The sequence below is a fragment of the Acartia tonsa genome, chromosome 14 (assembly GCF_053477335.1).
Source record: "Acartia tonsa isolate MP-2025a chromosome 14, ASM5347733v1, whole genome shotgun sequence".
In the NCBI taxonomy this organism is placed as follows: Eukaryota; Metazoa; Arthropoda; class Copepoda; order Calanoida; family Acartiidae; genus Acartia; species Acartia tonsa.
This window is the reverse complement of record NC_137273.1, coordinates 37479935-37506380: the sequence shown is the minus strand read 5'-3', so window position 1 is coordinate 37506380 and position 26446 is coordinate 37479935. Positions and strand designations below refer to the sequence as shown.

The window sequence follows — 26446 nt, the reverse complement described above, 5'->3', positions numbered from 1 at the left end:
ACATTGCCCTAACATATTTTTTTATGCTTTCAGGCACAACGTCATTCTCCACCTCGCCCAACGCCGACTCCACATTCGCATTGGCACCTGCACCAACATCCTCAGCCACATCATCATCCTCCTCCCAATTTTCGGGAGTTCCATCATCATCCTGACTGTCAGTCTCCCGAGGACGCTTAGGCGGCCGTCCACGCTTGCCTTCATTTTTACCCCACTCTCCTTTTTCTCCATCAGCCATATCCGAGCACTAGAACTAGATTCGCCGTGAAATTTAGATCAGAAGAGTTAAAGAATGAAATTCCACAGAAACCTAAAATATAAATCAAGTTATAAATATAAAAAAAATAAAACAAAACTGTGAAAAATCCGAGATAAAAAATCTCAAAAAGTGATTGAATTCAAATTAAACACCACTTCCCCCACCCTTAACTCAGTAGCAGGTCTAAATAACACGTAGCACAATAAGACTGCGCCAAATGTGAAATAGACAGACTTACATAAGTTAATGATAGAGTAGACTTAATATTCAATTCAAAATGCAAACAGTTTTTTAAGTATTTATTATATTGGATTAAATGCAGTTTTTGAGTAAATAAGATTATATATAGATACTTTATTTAGAAATGGTTAAATATATTAATAATTCAAAACTACTGATTATTTAAGCTGGAAAGTTCTGAAGTAGCAGGATGTCTGTCTGTATATCAGGACACCAAGCAACAGGATGACTGTCTGTTTAATTAATACAATGTATTAATTAACTATGCACTTTGAAGGGGTAGAATATCTGCCTATGCAAACTAGCTAAAGTAGTAGGATGTCTGTAAATAGCTGTATTGGTCTTAATAAAGACTCGAACCCAAACCAGATAATGTTCTGTGTTAGGACTCTCAATATCAACTGACTTAAATATATTTTCTCTTTATTCTTTCTGAGAGCAATTGAAGAGTAATTAAGAGTAACAACTAAAACATGTCTGCAAACTTAAATATATGACATCACAACATAAATATATGACATATGGTTAATTTATATAAAATCTTTCTTCCAAATGGCAGTTTCCTAAAAGGTAGGAAGTATGCTAGGTGGCCCCTCTACTCCTTATGGTCATATATCTTATATTTATGTGGAGCAAAAAATATCAATTCCACAAACTACCAATGTAATTAATAAATGTCCAAAAATAAACTAATATTATGCATAATTATAAAACATAATATATTTTAAATATTTTGTATTACTTTATATATTAAGTAGGGTATTGATGTGATTTCAGATAATAATGAATCGAGTTGGTACAGTGTTGGGGTCCATGGAATTTGGTCGGGGTCAATGTGTCGGAACTATGCCTCAGGTGCCAAAAACATCCCGTTTTCCTAATTCAAAATTATTATTATTCGGCGGTATTTCTCAAAGTGACTTGTGGGCCATACAACCACCTCCCCCCCCAAGTCCCAGGTCCCCTTTTGACTAAATCTATAATACAAAGTAGAACGATGTCTGTCTGTCTGTCCCTTAAGATCTCGGTAACCACTGAACCGATCGGATTCTACTCTTCAGGGTATCTACCTATTGGTCCTGTGGTGGTTTTAAGCTATTTTCTTGGGGGGTAGGACACCCCCAACCCCCCCAAAAACCAAAAAACCCCCCCCCCCATTTTTTTTGTTTTTTGAAGGAGATTTCTATGGTCCTTTACGATTTTCGCCATATTTTTTTTTATCACCTCTTGGGGCAAAGCCCCTAGAGGCTAGGGGCGAAGCCGCTAGTTTAATATAAAGGGAGGAGGGTATTTTGAATCGTTGTAAGTGTTTGGCCTATGTTAGGTTTAAAAGGGAACGAAGTAGCGTTGCAGGGTTAGGGTGCTATATAATAAACTCCACGCTTCTATCCAGTCATACCCTCCCCCCTGCACTTCCTTTTTTTAAACCATTCATAATTCATAAACTTCGCTACTTATGGATGTTGTCATCCTTGTTTTAGCCTACAAAGGCATGAGTTTTCATGAAATCTAATCTTGGTAATATTATATTACAGGAAATGGTTGATCTATTCCTAGCACATAGTGAGGAAACTCGGCATATTGACACTGCATACATGTATACTGGTAAACAACGGGAACATTAGCTTTTGCAATTTTCCGTAAAATTGTGAGCAAGCATCCAGTCAAATGCGCTTATTAAGTCTAACTTAATGTTGACGCTTAGTATAATTAAACGCATATTTAACAAGGATGACAACATACATAAAAGCGAAGCACTGAAACGGTGGGACAAACAGACATTAACACTTGTATAGTGTCAGAACTGAATAATCAGAATATAGATGTATAAGAGTCGAAGCAAAATTGTAAGTAAATTTGTTGAAAAACTACTTGATACAGGATTATTATAACATTATACATAGTTGTCTCAGGAATCAATATACCAAAAATCAGATTAATCGGATAATTAGATTACATAAAAATTCGTTGTTAAAAAAGTAAAAAAATCAACATGTTTAAAATGGACGTACGGACATTCTGGTAATGATTATAGAGTTGCTACGCTTTCTAAATCGTACCTAACTACTAAAGGAATCACCATACAAAGTTTGAAATCGATAGGACAATTCTAACATGCCTAAATTAACGAAAAAAGCTATCCGTTACGGACGTTCGGACGGACCGACCCTAATTATAGAAAAGCTTCGCTTTTAAAAACAGTTTTACCTAATAAGCCCATTTGACTGGAATCTTACTCACAACTTTATTGAATTTTTTAAAGCACATCTTTTCTATAATTATTGTTGATATAAACGTCAGTAATGAAAAGCTTTGATCATTGATTTGGACATGTAAGAATTTTCAAATTTTGCACTAAGATTCCGTATAGGTATATTAAACTTGTTAAAAGGGGAGGGGGCGGATGTGCCACTTTTTGAAACCAAAAGTAAAACGCGCATGATCTCAGCCCATAAAAGAGTTACAGCTCTAAAATTCGGCATAGCAGTTTCTTTTGTGAAGAACAATATGGAACTGTGAAGAAACGGCGGCGGAACCGCCGCTCCTGCCGAAAACCAACGGATTTTTTTTTTGCTTATTCTCGCCATTATAGACAATTTTTAATCATCTGAGATAAACTCTTTTTTTCATAAAAATTTCCCTCATATTTTCACTTGACACATAAGATTTTACACTTTTTTTAGTATTGACATGTTTCAGGTGAAAATATAAGGGAAATATTTAAGAGAAAAAAAGTTTAGGTATTTCAGATGATTGAGAACTATAATTTGGTGAAAAAAGGCGGGAAACGGCGGTTTCCGGCGGGGGCGGCGGTTCCACCGCCGTATCTTGACAGTTCCATATTGTTCTCCACAAAAGCAACTGCTGTGCCAAATTTTAGAGCTGTAACTCTTATATGGGCTGAGTTCATGTGCATTTACTTTTGGTTTCAAAAAGTAGCACATCCGCCTCCCCCCTTTAAAATTTAGATGTTTGTGTTGACTAGGTGGACAAAGTGAAGAATTCCTGGGAAATATGACATCTTGGAGAGAAAAGAATTGCCATATAGCCACAAAACTTAATCCTTGGGATGGCAAAAGTTTTAAGGAAGAAAGCTTGAGAGAACAGGTAACACTATAACTTCGAACATTTTTTAAAGTTGCTATATACATAACTAGCATCAAGGGGCACTTGAAGAGGGGGAGATGAATTGCAATTTTTTGGGGAAGGGGGTAGTTTTTCTCTTAAGGCGATTTCTCTTGTAAGGGTGGTGGTACCCTTCCATAAAAATAGTTATAAACCTTCCCGGGAGCTATGAGAAGCTACCCTGTTAAGGATAACCCGATGGTTTCAGCGGTTAGCGAGATTCTTCGGTACAAACATACAGACAGACATTCTGTTACTTTAGTATAAGGATTAACTTTATCTGCTGGTTTTGGTATTGATACACCTTTCCAATGCAAAGTGCATCCAGTGCACAACTTACTTAGTCCGTCGGTCTGTCGGTCATGCACATATTTTTAGTAGGGAAGCTACTCTATAGTTCACTTTATCTGTCCGACAGTCTGTAACACTAACGGGGAAACGTTATTTTCTCAGCTCCTGTTCAAGATAGACAGTTAAAATTTTCGGCGATTGAATAAGTTCACATTCTACATATTTTCATCAAATTTTATTGATATTTGCTTATTGGATGGAGTGCTAGATTGTTTCCTAGATTTTCGCGTTATTTTATATTTTAAAAAGGTTTCGTGATTTTTAAAGTTAAGTTTAATGTTTATTTTTTATGACACTGATCTATAGTTCATTTTTTTCCAGAAGTATATCCATAACTTTTGAGTTTCGCTACTTGTCATCCTTGTTTATGAAGAATTTTGGGGATATAGTCCCTTTCTTGACAAGGCCTCTTAAGGGGCGTTTCGTCGTATTTTACATTATATTTTTTTTTCTATTTCTAGCCCCTATGCGGGCAGCTCTAACCCTGCGGGGCGGCTCTAACCTTGCAGCGCGGCTTTAACCCTGCGGGGCCAACTGCCTAACCCTGCGGGGCAATCATCTAACCTAACTTAAAATAACTTATTAAAAGCTACTGTGAAAATACGACGAAATGCCCCTTAAAAGGCGTTGCCAAGAAAGGGACTATATCCCCAAAATTCTTCATAAACAAGGATGACAAGTAGTGAAACTCAAAAGTTATGGATGGACTTCTAGAAAACAATGTATAATAGATCAGTGTCATAAAAAATAATCATTAAACTTAATAAAAACGTTGCCACGAAAGGGACTATACCCGAATTTTGTATATTTAGTTGGCAACCTGTTTGAAAAGATTGAAATGTGACCAAGTTGAACTTTTGTATCTTCACGCACCTGACCACAACACTGATATAGGTATAATTCGGTTCCAGGACAAACGCAGGAGTCCCAAACGTCGGAGTGGACAAATGCAGTAGTGTTAAAATATTAATTGAATTAGGTATTTCTATACAGATTAGGTTAGGTTAAGATATGAATGTACAAATAAGACTCCCGCAGGGGTTAGGCATTTAAAAAAACCTATAAGATGGTCTAAAGTAGGTTAGGATAGGTTAAGTGTCCACTCCTGCGTTTGTCCTATGATCTATAATTCACTTCGTCTGTCCGTCCGTCGGTTAGTCCGTAACGTATGGTGGGAAATAAGATTTAAGACAGACGGCTGATTTTTATTTGTTAAGATACACCTTGCCAAAGAACATCCAGTAAAGAACTTCCTTGTTCAGTTTGTCGCTCATAAATTTTTTTTTGTAGAGGTTTAGTGATTTTCGATTGTTCATCATATTATGACCACGGAACATCTTCTCTATAACTTTATTTTTCGTCAATTTAGGTTGCTATTTACTCTGTCATTTGTTCATTAGGGGGGGGGAGGGGATGGGGTTTGGAGGGAGTCGTTATTTTAGCCTGCTACAAGTTTTACTTAATTAAATATATAAAAATCTGGTGCAACATCTAAATAATAATATATCGATTAAAGATGATATTTTTAAAAGCGAAGCTTTTCTATAATTAGGGTTGGTCCGTCTAGTACGGATATCTTTTTACGTTAGTTTAGGCATATTAGAATTGTCCTATCGATTTCAAACTTTGCATGGTGATTCCTGTATTAGTTAGGTACGATTTAGAAAGCGTAGCAACTCTATAACCGTTACCAGAATGTCCGCACGACCATTTTAAACATGTTGATTTTTTGTGATATGATAATCCGATTGACCTGATTTTTGGAATAGTGATTCCTGGGACAACAAAGTACAATGTTATAAGCGAAAGCATCTCTACAATCAATTAGAAGCAGGGAAGCATGTCCTTATTTATTATTCTGTATTTAAGCAGTTTTTTTTAACAAATTTACTTACAATTTTTTTCGACTTTTATTTATTCATATTTTAATTATTAAGTACTGACACTCTACAAGTGTTAATGTTCGTTCGTCCTTCCATTTCAGAGCTTCGCTTTTATGGATGTTGTCATCTTTGTTTCTAGAGGAAACAATGCGCGTAATGAATGATATGCACAAGAATGGTCTCTTCGCAAAGCTGGGACTCTCAAACTTCTCCGCATGGGAGGTTGCCAGGTACCCAAAGTTTTATTAACACAAGTAATTTGGGCCTCTCTAACTAGTAACTACTCCGCATGGGAAGTTGCCAGGTAGAAAATTAATAAACCCAGGTAGGGAGGGGGGAATGGACTGTAAATTGCACAGGTTCCCAAAGTTTTCTAAAAGGGTTTAAAACAGAACAGTGTAGGTGGTACGTTTATTTCATAGAATTTATTTATGTTCATTGTATTTTAAAACTAGGTAAATATTTTCAAACATATCCTTATAATAAAGTAACAGGATCTCTGTTTGTCTGTACTGAAGAATCTCGCCAACCGCTTAACTGATCAGGTTCTCTTTAACAGGGTAGCTTTTCATAGGTCCCGGCAAGGTTTATAACTATTTTGGGGGAGGGTACCACCACCCTCGCAAGAGAAATCACAAAAAATCTAAATTCTTTTTAATATTTTTGCTTTTACGAATAGATTTGAACCCAACATAGACATGAATAAATAAAAAAAAACACTTAAAGTGCTATTAGAGGCCTCTAGGGGCGTTGCCGCTAGTTATATATATACTGTAGTACTGTTGAGATCTGTAGAAAGAACGATTGGATTCAGCCTTCTGTTTATCAGGTGAGAATAATAGGCGGGGGAGGAGGAGAATGTGGAGAGGAAAACGGCGGTGGTACTGCCGTTTTCCACCGCCGCCAATTTTATCTATATTTATTGTCATCCTTGTTTTGTCTATAAATCCTATTATGTAAAGTAGTAAAGTTTTTTGTGTTTGAAGCTCAAGATCTCAATGACTACTGAACTGATTGAGTTCTCCCTTTAATGGAAGCTTTCTATAGATCCTGTGTTGGTTTTAGGTCATTCTTTTTCTAGATATATATCTTGGAATAGTTCCAGGCTATTTTTCTAACCTGTCTCTGCCTCTTGGAATAAAGAGCCCCTAAAAGTTAGGGGCGTAGTAGCCAGTTAAATATTATTTTGAGCAAGGTTCATGTTCCCTCCTATTAAACTACTCTTGTCTGTCTAGATTAAATTGTACATGTTGATAACTATAATACAAAGTAGAACGATGTCTGTCTGTCTGTTTGTCTGTTTGTAGCGAAGGATCTCGCTAACCGCTGAACCGATTGGGTTATCCTTTACAGGGTAGCTTCTAATAGGTCCCGGGAAGGTTTATAACTATTTTCTTGGGGGGTGGGACACCCCCAACCCACCAAAAAATGAAAAATATCCCCAAAAAAAAAAAAAATTCTTTTTAAAACTAAAATTTAAAAAGTGGGGTTGATTACCCCCCCATCCAAAAAAAAAAAAAAAAAAATCCCTCCCCTAATTTTTTTTATAATTTTTCTTTTAAATCTAAAATACGAAAAATTGGTTTGATAAAACCTCTTGGGGCAAAGCTAGGGGCGAAGCCGCTAGTTAAATATATATTATCAACATAAGTTAATTTAAAAATAACGACGACAACGTCCATAAGTAGCAAAGGACAAAATGAGTAACAGAGCAGATTTTTTGTAGTATATTTTTTTTTTGGGGGGGGGATATTAATTTTAGAGGCGATTTCTCTTGGGAGGGTGGTTGTACCCCCCTCCCCTCTAAATAAAATAGTTATAATCCTTCCTAGGACATATTAAAGTAGAACCATGTAGATACATACAGAAATAAATCCTGTTACTTTATTATAAGGATTAATAATATACAAACACCAAAAATACTTTTTTTATAAACAGTTTATTAATATACTAGCGGCTTCGCCCCTAGCCTCTAGGGGCTTTACCCCAAGAGGTTTGATGAAACAAATTTTCGTATTTAAGATTTAAAAGAAAAATAAAAAAATAAAAAATTCAGGGGGGGGTTTAGTAGACCCAACTGTTTTAATTTTAGTTTTAATAAGACATTTTTTTTGGGGGGGGGGGTATTTTTCATTTTTTGGGATATTGGGGTTGTCCCACCCCCCAAGAAATTAGTTATAAACCTTCCCGGGACCCCTGTAAAGGAGAACCTGATCGGTTCAGCGGTTAGCGAGATCCTTCGCTACAAACAAACAGACAAACAAACACACAAACAGACAGACATCATTCTACTTTGTATTATAGATAGGGCATGTATTCTGTCTGAAAGGAAGCGTGATCCTTCGGTACACACATACATACATCCTGTTACTTTAATTTTAAGAAAAATATTCAGGGGATTTATTCCTGTCTGACTAGGAGTGTGGAGGAGGAATTATTTCGGTAGTTAGCAGGGTTGGCAAAAATCCGACTTTTTCTAGAATAGTCCGGTTTTAACCGGTTAAATATTGGAGAGAAAAAAACAGTTATTTATATTCAGGGGATGTATTCCTGTGTGACCAGAAGTGTGGAGGAGGAATTATTTCCTTGTTTGAGACATTATGGCATTGCATTTTATGCTTACAGTCCTCTGGCTGGTGGAATACTCACCGGCAAATATTCATATCAACAGGTTGGTAAATTTTAATTGAAGGTAGTATTTTTGATTCCTAGAATCCTTAACAAAATATCAAATATTGAATTGTATTCTAACTTCTAAGATTAAGTCCAACAGTATTGAAGCAGAAGTGAAAGACCAAGGTGCCTAGGACATGTGCTCAGAATGGAATATAATAGGTTTACAAAAAATGTGTTTAAGATGGAACCCCATTAGTAAATGTAGAAAGGGACGACCACAAAGGACCTGGAAGCACAGCACTGAAAAGGACCTAAATAAATTAGAATTGGCTGAAGCACATGCCAAGGACAGGACTTCATAGAGGAACAGGGTGGCCGTATTTTCTGGACTTCATAGTCAAATAGAGAAACGCGCCTGAACTGAACTACTGTTCCAAATCTTGGTGTTCTGTTTGCATTATCCACAGTTTCACCACTGTAAAAATTAAGTCTAAAATTTCAAGTTCAAATTTCATCCCTTAGGAGATCACGGGTTAGGATACAGAAAGCCCGACTCAGAAAGCCAGCAATAAACTTTTTGTTTCAAATTTCAGAAATCCCATAAATCTCAAGGCAAATTATTGGGGTTGAAATTTACACTTTAAAAAGGATTTTAAGGGTTGGGAAAGGGGTATATGAGGTAAAGGAAATTGATTTAGAATTGATAAAGATAGTGGACTAAATAATGCCATATCTCCCGGACATACGCCGTCATGCGTCAGGTTGGAAGGGTGACGCAAATTTCAGATCCCAGATTTCGCGATTTGAAAAAAATATCTTTATATTATAGCGAATTAAATAATCTTGCAAGCATCGTTGTTATCTTATAGAGAAAAATAGTAAATCAAATAGCAAAAACTGAGATCTGAAATTTGCGTCAACCTTTCAATATGACGCATGACCGCAACGACCGCGAGACGTGGCATTACTATATCGAGGAAGATGGGGTAGGGGGGAGGAAAGAGGTAATAAATGTGTCATAAACCCAACTAAGGTCACCGGGCTATATGATAAATAAAATGCAGGGATTTAAAGGGATAAGACAATAAACTATAAATTAATATACATTCACAATGATGATACATATAATTACCCCTCCTGTAGATTACAATTAGTGCTTTAACCGTTTTAACACTCAACTTACTGATATAACCATTAAAAATTCACTTTGTCCCTCAAAGTTGTTGAGCTAACGAATAAGAAAACATTATCACAAAACTTTAGGTACCAGCATAATAAACAGCCCAATGTCCCCTCTCTCCCTGATAAACTGTTTAAGATGGGGAGGAGTTGTATTATAATTCATAACAACCTCACAAAAAGGTGGGAAATTCTAACTGAAGATTATATTGTTTCTGCAGTGCCACTACTATACAAATAGGAATGGTAAAATATTGCAATTACAAGTGAAATAAGACAAAGTGGTTCTTTGAAAATTTATATAGAATTTGGAAAAAAATTTGCTTTAGCAAGCAAAGTTTATAATGGCGTACATATGATTAAGTATTACATTTGTAATACATAGAATAATCCCTCCCGTTTTATAATTTCCAATTTAAGAAATAAACAACAAGGAGGACAATATCTATAAGTAGCAATAATATCCATAAAAAGGCAGAAACATAGCCCAAAAGATAGAAGAAATAGTGAAGGAAGAGTCAGCAGAATAAAACAAGGATGACAACATCCATAAAAGCAAAGCACCGAAACAGTAGGACAAACAAACATGAACACTTGTATAGTGTCAGAACTGAATAAACAATATATAGATGTATAAGAGTCAGCAAATCTGTAAATAAACTTGTTGAAAAACAGATACAAAAAAAACTTGATACAGGATAATGTTTATGGACATACTTACATTTTCAGGACTTGATTATAGAGTTGCATCGCTTATTACATTATACTTTGTTGTCGCAGGAATCAATATATCAAAAATCAGATCAATCCGATGATTAGATCACATAAAACTTTGTTGTTAAAAAGTAAAAAAATCAACATGTTTAAAATGGACTTACGGACATTTTGGTAATGATTATAGAGTTGCTACGCTTTCTAAATCTTACTTAACTACTAAAGGAATCACCATGCAAAATTTGGAATTGATAGGACAATTCTAACATTCCTAAATTAACGAAAAAAAGCTATCCGTTACGGACGGACGTACGGACGGACCTACCCTAATTATAGAAAGGCTTCGCTTTTAAAAATACGAAACACAGCATAACATATAGACTGACGGATATAGTGAGTTAAAAAGAAGCTCTGTAATATTATGAGCGGTGAAAATTTTTCTTTGTTCATTTCCTGTGAAAATTTGGTTTATTTCAGAGCAATACAAACTGACCGACAGATCAAAAACTTTTTTGGAGTAGATTTGCAATGGATGCTCATCTCGGTAAAGATAATATTCAGTCAAAAATTAGCCGTCTATCATGAATAGCAGTAAAGAAATTTCCCCATACTGTTTCAATGGTCAAAAAGACAGACAGACAAATGGAGAGATGGAAGGAGATTCTGTAACAGAAAGCAGCTTCGCTATTAAAACAAAGCCTTTATTTCATCTATTTTTATCTTTTAACCATGCATAATATTAATATTACAGCTTTTACAACGTTATTGATAAATTAGTAACTTCTGTAACATAGAGCAGCTTTCCTATTAAATCAATGCCTTTATTTCATATTTTATAATCTTTAAACCATGCATAACATTAGTATTGCAGTTTCTACAACAATAAACTGATTTATTAGCGAAGCCACTCTGTAATAAGTCTTTAATGATAAGCAAATTTACTCTATGATCGTTACCTTTATAGCAACAGTTTTTAAGTGATAAAATAACATTATTTATATGATTATTAGAATACTGATTCCTACTGTTTCAGAGTTTCGCTTTTATGGATGTTGTCATTCTTGTTTTATTTATAGATGTATTAAAACATTTCAATTACTAGCTTAGAAGTTGAAAATATTTTTCTCTTCCTAAAATGCTAGTTTTATGTAGTGGGGAAAATGGATACAATATTGCTAGCTTGCTGATACCCTTGAGGCCTCTAGGAGCACTTGCATTATGGAGTAGGGTTTTTTAACGGGCGGATTCTTTAGAGAGGGTGGTACCCTCCCCTTAAATTGTAATAAACCTATGAGAAGCTTCACTATAAAAAAGAACCATAGTTAACGAGATCCTTCACTTCACACACCATGCAAAGCCACTCATTAATTATAAATTTTTATCCTTTGATTTTCTTGGCTGCTATGCAAGAGCTACGAATGGAATTTTTTTTTGTAGAGATTTTCTATACCAATTGGCATCCAACATTTAATTTACTTTATCATTAAAGCCTTCCCTTTTTATGTAATGCATTCAAATTAATCAAAATTAAAATAGTGGATACAAGGATCTTAAGGGATAATATAATGGTCAATAAATTGAAGGAATAACCAAAAATACGAGAAAAGTTAGTTAGCACATCGTATTATAGACAGCTTTCCACTGATATTAAAGAGAAATATCATAGGATTAACACCAAATTTGTTATTCCCGAGGGGCCAAAGGTCTCGGCTAACAAAACTTGTATTTATGATTTTAAAAACGAAGCTTTTCTATGATAAGCGTCGGTCCGTCCATCCGTTATGTTTACCTCTTTTCGTTAAATTAGACATATTAGAATTGTCTTCATATTAAACTTTATATGATGATTCTTATAACTGTTAGGTATGATCTGGTAGCAAATCTATAATTATTACCAGAAAGTCCGCATGTCTATAAAATATGCTGATTTTTTGACAAAAACATCTTATTTATATACTTTTAATATTTTGAATAATGAATCCTAGTACAATATTATGAGCAATGCGTCTCTATAATCAAATTCTAATAATGAAAGAAAGTGATTTTACTGTACCCTGTATTTACACCATTTTGCAACAAATTTCTGTACAATTTTTTGGGGCTTATAAATTATTGCGTTGCTTAATAAGTGCTGACACTCTACAGGAGTTATTGTTCGTTTGTCCTTCCTTCTGATTTTAGAAAATTACTTTTATGGATGTTGTCATCCTTGTTTAATCTGTAAGTTAAAGGTGTGAAAAGGATTTATGGAAGCCAAGTGTCACTAATTAGTAGTAATCTCCACCCAATAAAAGGAAAGAGTTTGAGAGGAGGGGGGTTTATTAAACAAGGTCAAAATAGTCCAAAATGTACTATAAATAAAATAAGAATTAGATGTAGAATTAGAGACGGAGAAAGAAGACATTTTCACCAAGTAGAACTAAAGAATCCATTTAAGAGGTAGAAAGGAGAAAAGAAAGGAATGAGGTCATTATGAGGGATGCTACTCATGAAATATGTTGATTTTTTTATGTTAAACAAGTTGTATATGTGCACTTTTGTTTGATTTATAGTTTTTGATATGCAATTTACAAATTATGAATTTTGATTGATCTTAAGTAATAAACTACAGTAAGAAAGAAAGACAAAGTGTATGAGGGAAGAAGGGACTTATAGAGATACATATCTAAAAAACATATACTGGTGGGGGGGACAAATTTAGAAATGTGATACTTCCTATTTCTTTGAAGATTGTGTGAAGAACGGGAATGAGGGGGGGGGGAGACATTATGAAATATTAGGAAATTATAAGGAATGGATAAATTCTCATAAGGAGGGTGGGGTAAATATCCCTTATGCTTTAGTTTTATAATAAATTGACTATTTTAGTATTTTTTTAATGAACACTCAACATATTTTTTTATAAAATATTTGTATTTTTTTGGCACAAAACAACATAACACATTTTGTAAAAATTCTATCTATAATGCTTATGAGCGCTATTCCGGGTGTTCAACCCCAATAATTAGCCTTGAGATCTTCAAAATGAGGTGTGAAATTTAAAATCCCCTATTGCTGGGTAACTCAGGCCCGGGGTATCTGATACCTCGTCCGAGATCACACTTATTTTTGGGAAATGTAAAATAAATTTTGCGGTAATGAAGTTTGTTGTGTATCATCCGGACAATCATGAAATTAATTTTATTCCAGGAGAAAGATAAATCTATTACCGTGGGAAGATTCAACGGAGTTGGCTGGGATAGCGTTTACAGGTTTTTACCAGGGGTAATTTTGTGTATCATCATAGGGGATGGATGGGGACATTGGGCTGTTTATTAAAACAGTTCCCAATTTTTTATAATATCCGTTTTCTTAGTCGTTGGCATAACAACTTTTTTGATTCTTTATTGAATTTAGATTGGTTGGTTAATTAGTTTGAGTGTTCAAACATATCAACCACTAATTGTAATCTACAGAAGGGGTAATTTTTGTCTCATTATTGGGGATATTGTACATACTGACAGACCGACGGACTACATGATGGATGCTCATTAGTTTAGGGGATTTTTATAAAAAAAATCAGCTGTTTATTTAAATAATAGTTGAGAAAATCACATTTTTAATTGAATGACGTACGAACAGATAAAGTGAAATATAGAGTAACTTCGCTACTGAAAATAGCGGCGTTTTTAGTATTTGATCTTTTTTTTATTGCAGACAGAGATATTGGAAGAAAGAGCACTTCGATCAAATTGAAGGGCTTAAAGTACTGCTAAAGGAAAGTTATTTTAAATTTTTATATATAAAATTCATATTTCTTCCGTTCATAATAATAGGCAAGGGTAATGTGGGTGACTATTCCCTCCCTATTTAAAAAATATTGGTGGGGTAGGGATGGGACCCTGGACTTTAAATCTGGTTCTATCATTCGTGGACCTTTAATCTTAAGGGACTTTTATTCAATATTGAATCTTGATTGGTTAATTAAAACTAGCCAACAATCCAAACTTTTAAACAAAATTTGTAATCTACTGAAGGAGAAAGTTTGTTCTTCATCTATTTTAATCTGTCTGCTATTTTTTATCTATAAAAATAACCGATGATCCGATATGGTACTCCTTTAAGTTTATAGTGATGCTTCTCATTTGTTAAGGAAAAATTCAAAACTACTTTAGGGGAGTCACTAAAACCCTCCCAATAGAAATTACCTTAAAAAAACTTGCCCCTTTCTCCCTAAATTTGACTTATTTTTTTCTTTTTTAAAACTGAAATATTAAGTGTGAGATCGACTTTCCTTTACCTTAATATGTACTTTTTACCATAGACGTCCAAGGATGGGGGTAAATGGATGTTTACCCCTCTCAAACTTGGAAACTCCAAATTTTACAACCCTTCAAAATTTTAAGAAATATACTAGATGACTCCCCTCAAACCTTTAAAACCCTGCATGTCACCTCCCTCAAAAAAAAAGCTTGGACGTCCTATGATATTGCATTTATAATTTTGTAAAAGTAACTGTGAAACTACAGGAAGTATATTCCGAGGAGGAGGTAACAGTTGCTGAAGCTGCGTTCAGGTGGATTTATAATCACTCCAAATTGTCTTCAGAAAACGGCGACTGTGTTATCCTAGGTAGGTTAGTTTTATGACCAATGCACTGAAAATCTGCTCTAATCATTGAACTAAAGGGATAAGCTAATGGCCGATAAATTGATGTACATCCCAAACGATGATACACAAAATTACCCCTTCAACTATCAAAATAGGTGGTTAAAACGTTTGAACACTCAAATTAATTATCCAACTAATTAAAATTAACTATAGTCCCCAAAGTTATTAAGCTAACGAATAAGAAAACGTTACTATAAAACTTTGGGGACTAGTGTAATAAACATCCCATTGTCCCCTCTCTCTCTATAACATCTGCTCTAATACTTGTTTTTATTGAGGTGCCAGTTCTTTAAACCAGCTGAAAATCAACCTGGCCCTGGCTGACAAACCTGCCCTGGAGAAAGTTATTGTCAAATATTTTGACAACTGGTGGCAGCAGACAAAGGGACTATGCCCTACATATTTTAGGTATATTTCCTAGAACTTTATTTTTTGTAAAAATTGCTTTTCCATATATAAAAGTAACAGGATGTTTGCCCGTGAATGCTGAATATTTCTCTCAACCATTTTTAATTCACCGAAAAAAAATATTGTTATTTGAACCTAAAGCAAGACTTAGTAATTTTTTTAATTTATAAAAGCGAAGCTTTTCTATAATTAGGGTCCGTACGTCCTAGACAGATAGCTTTTTCCGTTAATTTAGGCATGTTAGAATTGTCCTATCGATTTCAAACTTTGCATAGTGATTCCTGTAGTACGATTTAGAAAGCAACGCTATATTCATTACCAGAATGTCCGTACGTCCATTTTAAACATGTTGATTTTTTACTTTTAACAAATTTTTATGTGATTTAATTATCCGATTGTTTTGATTTTTGGTATACTGATTCCTGGGACAACAAAGTACAATATTATAAGCAAAGCAATTCTATAATCAAGTCCTAAAAATTTAAGTATGTCCACAAACATTATCCTGTATAAAGAAGTTTTTCAACAAATTTACTCACAATTTTGCTTCGTCTATTTTACATTTATATTCCGATTATTCAGTTCTAACACTATACAAGTATTAATGTTCGTCTGTTCTACCGTTTCAGCGCTTCACTTTTATGGATGTCGTCATCCTTGTTTTTTAGAGAATATATGCAAGTTCTGTCATCAACTAAAGAGAAGTAGATCCTAGTAGAGGTTAGAAAACATTGGCGTGCTTAGTAATTCACCAGGAGGGTTGTGAAATCATTTGAAGGTGATCCTTTCACCTACATCCCCTCTACCGCATGCCACCGTTAGAAAGTATGTGATATTTTGTGATTATCTTAATTTAATAATACAAATTTGACAGTACAAACTTTTGGCTTTCTGATTTTGAAATCATATATATCATTTTTTTACTAGCAGTGTCCAAACTTAGATAAAAAGGGATAATTTTGTTTATCATTATCACATGGGATGTGTTTTAATTTATCGTTAATTGTCTTATCCCATATTTACAATATTTTTTATAACATGTATTTTATTTATATTTATATGACATGACCATTCTAAAATAAACTATTTAAACACAGCTTTTTTATTCATAGAAGCATAGTTACTCTATAAACATTCTATCATGGTATGTTTGTCTGCCGTCATTTATAATTACAGTATTTTTTAAAAAGAAAATGAAGTGCAGATTTGGTTTTACTTATGATTGTACATTTTTTTATTCGTAGAAAACCGGATAAAATACGATGCTAGACATAATTTTTCGTATGGCTGAAAACTGGTTCTAATCCACCGGATATTAATCGGTTTCGAATGAATACGAGAGTATTAATTAAGCAAATGATTAATTTTACTTAATAAAGTATTGTTTGTATATCATAGATGTAAGAAGATCACCTATATATATTTCAAATAAATACTTCTAAAGAAACAGACTTCAACTACAGTGAATTTAACCCTTAGAATTTAGGTTTGTGTTATGCTTTGTAATTATAGAGAAGATTTGCTGCATCATTTTAGATAATTTCCCCAGAAGTATTTTATTATTTCAGATAAAATGTTACTTATTAACTTGATAAGCGTACAGACAATATTTACAGAATAGCGTTGTTTAGAAATACGTGTATTTTTATTAGGATCATAAACAAGAATGACAACATCCCATAAGAAGCGAAGCACAAAAAGCCAAATAATATGAAAACTGACAATTAGATTCAAAGAGCATTTGTTATCAGCTTATACCAACAATGAAATTAATTCGGAAAAAAAATCTCGAAACCTATACGTGTTTTTCAGCTGTCGTTGGGGGGCAACATATCGTAAAATTGATGACCTCTCCATTTGCCCCCCAAATATTATTTTATATTTAATTCGCTTGTTGGTTATACCTTATACCTGATTTTTTATAGCCAATAATATAGATTTATAGGAGTAAAACTCAGGAATCCTCCTCACATATTTTTTAACATTTATATTTTGTATACTGACTGCCGATCATAATGAGGGGAATGTTAACAAGAAGTTTCAGCCTCTTATCTTAAAAAGCGGCTGAGAAAATCACATTTCCCCCTAAGCGTTACAGACAGACATAGTGAATATTAGAGTAGCTTCGCAACTTAAAGCATAAATAATAAAAATGGGTTTGGCTGGCTGTATTCTGTTAAAGCAAAACTAGAACTTGAAGGTAGGTCCACAAAAAATGATTTGATATCCAGTTTCAAATTGCTCGCACGGATAAAGGGATGAAAACAGGAATAAAGTATAACCAACAAGCGAAATAAATCTAAAATAATATTTTGGGGGCAAATGGAGAGGTCGTCAATTTTACGATGTGTTGCCCCCCAACGACTGCTGAAAAACGCGTATAGGTTTAGTGATTTTATTCAGAATTAATTTCGTTATTTGTATAAGCTGGGATGAAAAGAACATATGAATTATTCTCACAAATCCTACAATACAGTTATGCTGTAAATATCTTGATATACTGTTTTTTTTAAAACTTTTCAAACTAAATATTCATTTTTTAAAAGCAAAGCAATTCTATAATAAGGGTCGGTCCGTCCATCCATATGAACGCTCTTTTCGTTAAAATTATCCTATCGATTTCAAACTTTGCATGATGATTTCTATAGGAGTTAGGTGCGAGCTTAATAGCGAAGCAACTCTATGATTGTTACCAGAAAGTCAGTACGTCCATTTTAACATCAAATTTTTATGTGATAAGATTATCTGATTGTTCTGATTTTTGGAATACTGATTCCTACACTGCATGATAGACTCGAAATAAAGTATTACCAAACTTTACCAATAAACTGTAAACAAATATGATAAATATACAAGCAAAATAACAAGTTAATGTTGAGATTCAATTCCTTCTTGTTCCTTCTTAAGCATAAAATGAATTTGAAAATTTTTAACATAAACTTTAATATCCTTATCAGGATGTTGATTTTATATGTCGTCTTTATGACAGGTGAAGATGTTATGAATATATTTCTTAAATTATGTATATAAAAAAATATTGCACGGTAATATCAAATTAAATTAAAAATAATTTTTTTTTTTTTTTTTTGTACCAGAATCATCCCTGCAATGAAAGAAGAAAAAAATTTGTTTTGTTTTACATAGCAGACTAAATGTATTATGATAACATACAACGTCTCTTTGTGAGTTCATATTTATAATATTGATTTTTATAAATGAATTAATGAAAAAATATTTGTTTGAAATTTGACTAAATGTCATATTGTATAATTTACTTAATTCTTAGCAGTCGGGCCCCTTGCCGCATCTTTATCGGTCGGGGGTGAGGGGGTGGTGTTCGACGCCCCCTCCCCTATTATCTGTGGTTAAGTAGTTAAGTGCTGCTACTCTATAATTATAATCTTCTTTAAAAGGACTGTTAATGTTTATGATAATTCATATTAGATTTCAGCAATGTGAAGCTGCTTTGTTTAGGAGTGAGGGGGTGTTTGAGCTAATACTATTCAGAATCAAATCTTTAGTGGTGAAGCTACTCTATAATTCACTTTTTCTGTGTGTTAGTTAGTCCGTAACACTAAGGGGAAAATGTAATTTTCTTAGGTCTTATTGGAGACAGCTGAAATATTCAGTGAAGATTCTTTTGACATTTATTCTTTACAATGCCTTTTTGTCTGTCTGTTGGTCATGCTTCAAAAGACATATTACATATTCTCTCCTCTCATTTGTATTTGTTAAGAAAACTTAACATCTGCTCTCACTTTGTGCATTTGACCATTACAAGATTTTTTTGTGCTTTGCTACTAATGGTTGTTGTCATAAATGTTTTATTTTGACAATGATCAAAGTATAACCCAATAAATTTTAGCATGTTAGTTTGTTCTGAAATTTTTGCAAGGGGGTACTTTCATGAATAAAAATATGTCACAAATTCAGTTTGTCAAAAATATTAATAAGAAGAATGTTCATAAGATAAGGATGACAACATCCATAAGTAGCGAAGCACAAAAACGTGGATGGGAATGTGTATAAGTAGATTTAAAGTGTATTTTTAAAATCAAGAATAGATTTATTACAGAAAATAAACACGAAATCTTGTTTCATTTTGTATGATGACGACATAAAAGATGCTCATAACAATTGGAAAAATTATTTTGATACTGATCCCAAAAAAGTTTGAAAATTGAACTAAAAACACCAAAGATGTGGGAAAATTTGTAAAACATATAAAAATAGCCCAAAACCTGCTAAAAGGCAGTCTTACTGCCATATTTGTTTTCTTAAAACGACAGGAAATTTAATTTTGATATCTATAACTGAAAAATTTTTGAAAATCGGACCATAAACACCAAAGATATGGAGAAAAATGTGAAAAATATAAAATTAGCCTAGAACCTGCAAAAAGGCAGTCGGACCGTCATGCTTGTTTTCTTTAATCGACAGGAAATTTAATTTTGATATCTATAACTGAAAAAAAATTGAAAATCGGACCATAAACACGAAAGATATGGAGAAAAATATAAAAATAGCCTAAAACCTGCTAAAAAGGGGTCCGACTGGAATCCATGTTTTATACTTAATTATGCTTCATATTATTGGGAATGTTGTCAAGAAATTTCAGCCTTCTATCTTAAACAGGAGCCGAGAAAATCACGTTTCCCCTATTCTGTCTTACACGGACGGACGGACGGACAGACGGACGGACGGACGGACGGACATTTCGAATTATAGAGTAGCTTCGCTACTAAAAATAATACTAAAATTTTTGTTCTGATCCCACAATATAAGTTTCAAGTTAGTGTGAAACTGCATTTTGATACTCCGTGCATCATTTTACCCACAAACCTGTCGCATAACTCTTTTTAGTAGCGAAGCTACTCTATAATTCACTTTGTCCGTCCGTCCATCCGTCAGTCAGTCCGTCAGTCAGTCCGTTAGTCCGTAACGCTATTGGAGAAATGGGATTTACTCAGCTCCTATGAAAGATAGAATGCTGAAATTTTTTGACAACATTCCCATTATTAAGGAGCACAATTGACTATAAAACATCATTTGCGGTCGGACCGATTTTTAGCAGGTTTTAGGCTATTTTTATATTTTTCACATTTTTCTCCATATCTTCAGTGTTTATGGTCCGATTTTCAAAATTTTTTCAGTTACAGATATCAAAATTAAATTTCCTGTCGTTTAAAGAAACAATCATGAAGGCCAGACTGCCTTTTTAGCAGGTTTTAGGCTATTTTTATATTTTTCACATTTTTCTCCATATCTTCAGTGTATGGTCCAATTTTCAAAATTTTTTCAGTTATAGATATCAAAATTAAATTTCCCGTCTTTTAAAGAAGACAACCATGACGGCCAGACTGCCTTTTCAGCAGGTTTTAGGCTGTTTTTTTTACATTTTTAACATTTTTCTCCATATCTTCAGTGTTTATAGTCCGATTTTCAAAATTTTTTCAGTTGTAGATATCAAAATTAAATTTCCTGTCTTTAAAGGAAATAACCATGACGGCCAGACTGCCTTTTTGAAAGGTTTTAGGCTATTTATAAATATATTTAACACTTTTTTCCATATCTTCAGTGTATATGGTCCGATTTTCCAAATTTTTAAAGTTTTTAAGGATTTAAAAATTAAATTTTTTGTCGTTTCAAGAAAACAACCATGGCGGCCAGACTGCCTTTTATCAGGTTTTTGGCTATTTTTATATGTTTTACATATTTCCCAAGATCTTTGTTTATTTTGATCCAATTTTCAAACTTTTATGGGATATCAGTATCAAAATAATTTTTCCCATTGTTATGAGCATCTTTAAAACTAGGTTTCATATTTATCTTATCCAATAAATCTATTCTTGATTTTAGTAAAAACCTTTTAAATCTACCTGTACGTATTCCCATCTACGATTTTTTGAGCTTCGCTACTTATGGATGTTGTCATCCTTGTTTTAATATGAATCCCAAAAAAGCTTGGGTGTCTTTGATTTTTATCCTTATATAACAGTAACATGATGTCTATTTATCTATTTGTCTCAAAGGATCTCGCTAACTGCTAGACAGATATGGTTTTTCTTTACATTAAAGCTTTATATACATATGTCCTGGCCATGTTTATAACTATTTTGGGAAAGGGTACCTCCACAATATAAAAATTGCTCCTAACAAAAAATAACCCTCTAAAATTTTTGAAAAACTATGATCTTAAGTGTAGTTGCGACTCTCCACCCCCCCCCCCCCCCCTCCCTCCCCTTCCTATCCCCAAGTGTCCCTAGAGGATTTAAGGGTACGTAGCCGCTAGTCCTTATATGGAAATAACGGGATGTATGTATATCTGTCTCTAGCAAAGGAACTCGTTATCCACTGAACAGATGTGGTCCTTGTTTTTTTTTGTAAAACTTAAATTAAAAAATAGAGGGGATTAAATTCTAGTGCCCATAATGATTGCTGGGGGCGTAGCGTTTTTAGCATGGCAAGCATCGTTTTAGAATTAAAAAGAAAATAAATGTTTCAGTTAATAACAACCCAACAAATAATGTCTATAGCAATTTGATCAGCTGATTGGTTTTAATACTAGATGTTTTTTTAAGTAGCGCAGCTACTCTAAATCTAGGAAATAAATCTAATTTTGCTTAGAATTTACTTTTAGGTGTTTTAAACGTTGTAAATTGAAGATTTTATTTTGATAATTTACATTTTACAACAATACCCTCTATAAACTGTGAGGAAGTTTGATAAAATTACGTTTATTTTGCAAGCTTTTTTGAAAATACTTCATTATTTTTATAATTCTGACAAAATAGAATTTCTGTTTAAGTAAATAACATGGCCACAAAAAGGTTTAAGCAGTTATTGAAATATTTTATTACCATTCTTGCTAATCAAATAGTCGTTAACTATGTTTAATTTGCATTTTTTTTAAAGACAAGAAAAATATTCTACTTAAATGCTACTTTTATGAAGTTATCTTAAACTGTTTTTAACCTATTTTTAAAACATATATCAAAAATATACTATGACACCAGTAGAATTAAACTGCAGAGCCTAAATTTGAATTAAGTCCCCAATAAACTTTTTTGATGGGATTTAAAAATTAATTTTACTGTTGCTGTGGTCTTTTTTGATCAGAGCAAAAGGTCTTTTTTTATTTGGGTAAAATTCGTAGCTTTTAGAGTGTTTTGCTTCATATATATAGTATTCTGGTATAGAGTAAAATTAGGCCTTTTGATTTCATCTAAATTAATTCATTAAAAACTTAATTCTTTACAATATATCAATGAATTAACTTTATCGTGCTTGTTTTCCATCACTTATTTAAAACACAAAAAAATTGGCTGTAAAGGGTTAAATAGTGAAAGATGTCAACAAACGTTTACGCAATACAACAAATTTTTTTCTTCACATATACAAATATGATAGAATATAAAATTATTCAAACTTATTTTTTTTTAAATATTTTTAAAAAGCATGTATCTTTTATTTGTATAGTTTTCATTCTTTTCATTTTAATTAAATAAAAATTATTTAACTACATTGGAAATAAGTCACTTTGTGAAAACACTCTTTTTTGAATTGTAAAAAACTGAAATGAAATAAGACTTTTAATTGGTTCAGACTTCAGAATAATATGTTTTATTTTAATGTTAAATTTCTTCTATATAAATTATTGTTTTAGAAAAAAATTATTTGCATCGAACAGAGTAGAGTTTTTATTATTGTATTGATATAATCTGAATCACATCAAATTGTTCTGTAAGAAACAATTTAACCCCAAACTAAAAAATGCTTTTGCTTCCATCAAAATGATCACAGCAACATATAAAATTAATTTTTAAATCCCCCAAAAAAAGTTTATTGGGGACTTAATTCAAATTTGGGCTCTGCAGTCTGATTCTACTGGTGTCATAGTATATTTTTGATATATGATAAAAAAAAAGGTTAAAAACAGTTTAAACCTTTTCCAAAAGTTTGTTTTATAAAAATATTTTATTTTCCATTGATTTTATTGATTAGGTATATAGGTTAAAAATATCAAAAGTATTTTTTAAAGACTATAGATTAATTTTGATTAATTCCGATTTTTAATTTTTTTAATTTTTTTCAAATCTGAAAGAATATGCCTGTCTTTTTAAAGAATAGATTATATAAAAAAAAACTAAATTAAACATATTCAGGCTATCAAAAAGTTAAAAATATTTTTTTTTTACTATTAAATCGCTAATTTTTAAAATCATTAGATTTTAAGCTTATTTTGCATGGAAACACACTTTTTCAGTCATTTCTTCTCAACAATGGATCTTAAATGATTATTACTGAAAACTTTTATGAAAATGTTATTAACCAAAACTCCAAATAAAGGAAATAATTGCCGTTTGCGAAAATGTGTGCAAAAAGTTGCCAATATCTCGTTAGAAGGGACTTAATGGATTTTAATTTTTACTGCTTACGACTTAGTGGACTATAAACTATTAGAAAAGTATCACTTCAAGATGGAATTTTAAGGGTCAACTTTTTTTCTTTTAAAATTCGCAGTGGCCTAGAACAACAAAGTACATTGTCAAGTCCTAAAAATGTAAGTATGTCCTTAAATCATGTACTGTATTTAAGCAGTTTTTCAGCATATTTACTTACAATTTTGTTTCGTTCGACTTTTATACATTTATATTCTGATTATTCAGTTCTGACACTATACAAGTTCGTTCAGAGCTTCGCTTTTATGGATGTTATCATCCATTTTTTTAAAGTAAATATCTTATAATTTTGATTTATTGCTAATGTTTTCATATATAAATGATATATAATTCATCCATAAACTAACAAAGTTTAATTAATCAAGGAGGTTATTGATATCAGCCATTGGCTTATCCCTATATTTCCAAGTATTTAAATTGAAAGGTTAAGAATATGTATACGTACTCTATGAAGCTTACTTGCATTGCATTGAAGCAGACAAGAAAACATGGCAATAAAAAGCTTAGAAAATATAAATTACCAATTACGCCGCTTCTCTGTATTCAGTATTCTCGTACGTTTGTATGTTTATCTATCAAGTATCTATGTTCATCTAAACATTCAAAAAAAAATTCAGTCTTATTTATTTATGCTAGCAGCTGAAAAACTGGAGTAAAAGAATAGAGGGGGACCGGGCTATATGCAACTCTACCCACGACCCTGTGCCGACTTTCAATTGGGTATTTGAATATCAGCCAAAAGCGTCTGAAATATTAACTAAGCAAAATTGTTACAAAAGAGCAGAAGCAATTTTCTAGCAGACGAAAAAGGTCCCCACCACTTGGGCCAGTTAGTTGTGTGGTTTATACATCTATAATTATACATTTATTGAGCACAATAGTAGGACCAACATTATAGTATTTACCCTTTTAAAATTTACATAAAAAGTGGATTTTATAGTATCTTTAGTATTCAGGGAAGAAGGGGACATTGGGCTGTATCCAGTTTTCTTATTTGTTGAATAGTTGGTTCATTGAGTTAAGTGTCCTAACGTTTTCACCAATATCGTAATCTACTGACGGGGGTAATTTAGTGTATCATCATTAGGGATATACATCAATTTATGGGCAATTGTCTTATCCCTTTAGATCCCTGTTTAGTAAAGGTAATTAATAATTTCTTTTTATGATAGTTGAAGTTGTAAAATTTGCATAGTAAGGTGCGCCCTTTAACTAAAAACTAAACCAGTACTTGGTAGCACAGCTACTTTATAATAAGGCATGTATGTCCATCAATTAGGATTGTTAGAAACACAGTCTCTACACAGCTTTCCTCTAAGAATAAATCTATAAACATAGACAGACAACTACCTGGATCCCCATGTTGGGGACCTTTCTTGTCTGATAGAAAATTGCTTTCTGCTCTTTTGTAGCTTCTTGGCTTTGCTAATATTCCCAACGCTTTTGGTTGATTTTCAAAGACCCGGGTCCTTGGGGTGGGGACATCCAGTTATTTAGCCCCTTCCTCCTATAATTGGTTTCTTGCACTAAAGCATGTTTTATCATTTTAATATCCGCCAAAAGGTTCTATTATACAATATGAGAAATAAATATTATTATTTTTATATTGTAAGCTTGTTTTTACTTCGCAACTAGAAAATTTGTTCTTGTTAAATCAATGCATGTGAACTGTATAAGCATTGTACTTGGACAATATCATATCTTTGTCTGAGCTTTTTCAGGGATATAGCCCCCGTAGGGATAGAAACAAATCTCCTTCCAAATATTATGAACTAGCGGCTCCGCCCCTAGCCTAAAGGGGCTCGGTAATAAAAATGGTAGAAAAATTATCCATAGACTAATATCGAAAAATAAAATGACCTAAAACCACCCAAAGAACCTTAAATGGAGAACTCAATCGGTTCTGTGGTTAGCAAGGTCTTAAGTTAAAGACAAAGATTTTTATTACTTTATATAATAGGATTGCAACTCTGCATGTATTAGCTTATAATTATTGAAAGGCAAAAAAGGATTGTAGTTTAATTTACACGCAATCATCCTCACCTACCCTGATTTCCTTACATAAAGTTATTTTAAGATGATTGAGGATCGATGTTAAACTTTTCTATGATTCAACTTTGAATCTAGAAGAAAGACAATAACATTAAATTAATTTTCCTGAAATTATGATAAATAAATAAGAATATTAATATGAACAGTTTGATAAACATTCGTTTTTTTCAGCTAGCGGTTGCATCTAGGAGCTTAATATTCGAAGGAGTAAGGAAAGTCTAAAACCAAACTTAGATATAAAATTATATAGTCTAAAACCATCTAGGGACCTATCACAAGCTTTCATAAAATTCAGTAGTTATCGAAACCTTAAAATACAAAAAAAAACTTACTACTTTATACTTAGAATTGTCCTTTTCAAATATACCCCTCCCTCTTATATTTCAATTTATCAAAAGCAGAAATTTTTTCATAAGGTCTTATTATATGTTATATCTTTCATACTTGTTTTGTTCTGTAAAATTGTCTATAAACATTTTTCTACCATAATCATATCCTTTTACCTC

At 32.8% G+C, this 26446-nt stretch overlaps 1 protein-coding gene across 2 annotated transcripts; it reads left to right on the top strand.

The window, feature by feature from the left end:
- The first annotated feature begins 1034 nt into the window (after window positions 1–1034).
- On the top strand, window positions 1035–16522 carry LOC145306650 (aflatoxin B1 aldehyde reductase member 2-like). 2 transcript variants are annotated; one of them, XM_080148947.1, is made up of 12 exons: window positions 1037–1354; window positions 2035–2104; window positions 3486–3607; window positions 4789–4870; window positions 5999–6089; window positions 6637–6688; window positions 8399–8530; window positions 13558–13619; window positions 14065–14129; window positions 14881–14979; window positions 15297–15426; window positions 16095–16522. In XM_080148947.1, exons 1-12 carry the CDS (start codon window positions 1283–1285, stop codon window positions 16132–16134), a joined length of 1017 nt encoding a protein of 338 aa, XP_080005073.1. In that variant the 5' UTR covers window positions 1037–1282; the 3' UTR covers window positions 16135–16522. The 2 variants fall into 2 exon arrangements, with proteins under 2 accessions (XP_080005074.1, XP_080005073.1); XM_080148948.1 differs by lacking the exon at window positions 2035–2104 and having other exon boundaries at window positions 1035–1354.
- The last annotated feature ends 9924 nt before the right edge of the window (window positions 16523–26446 follow it).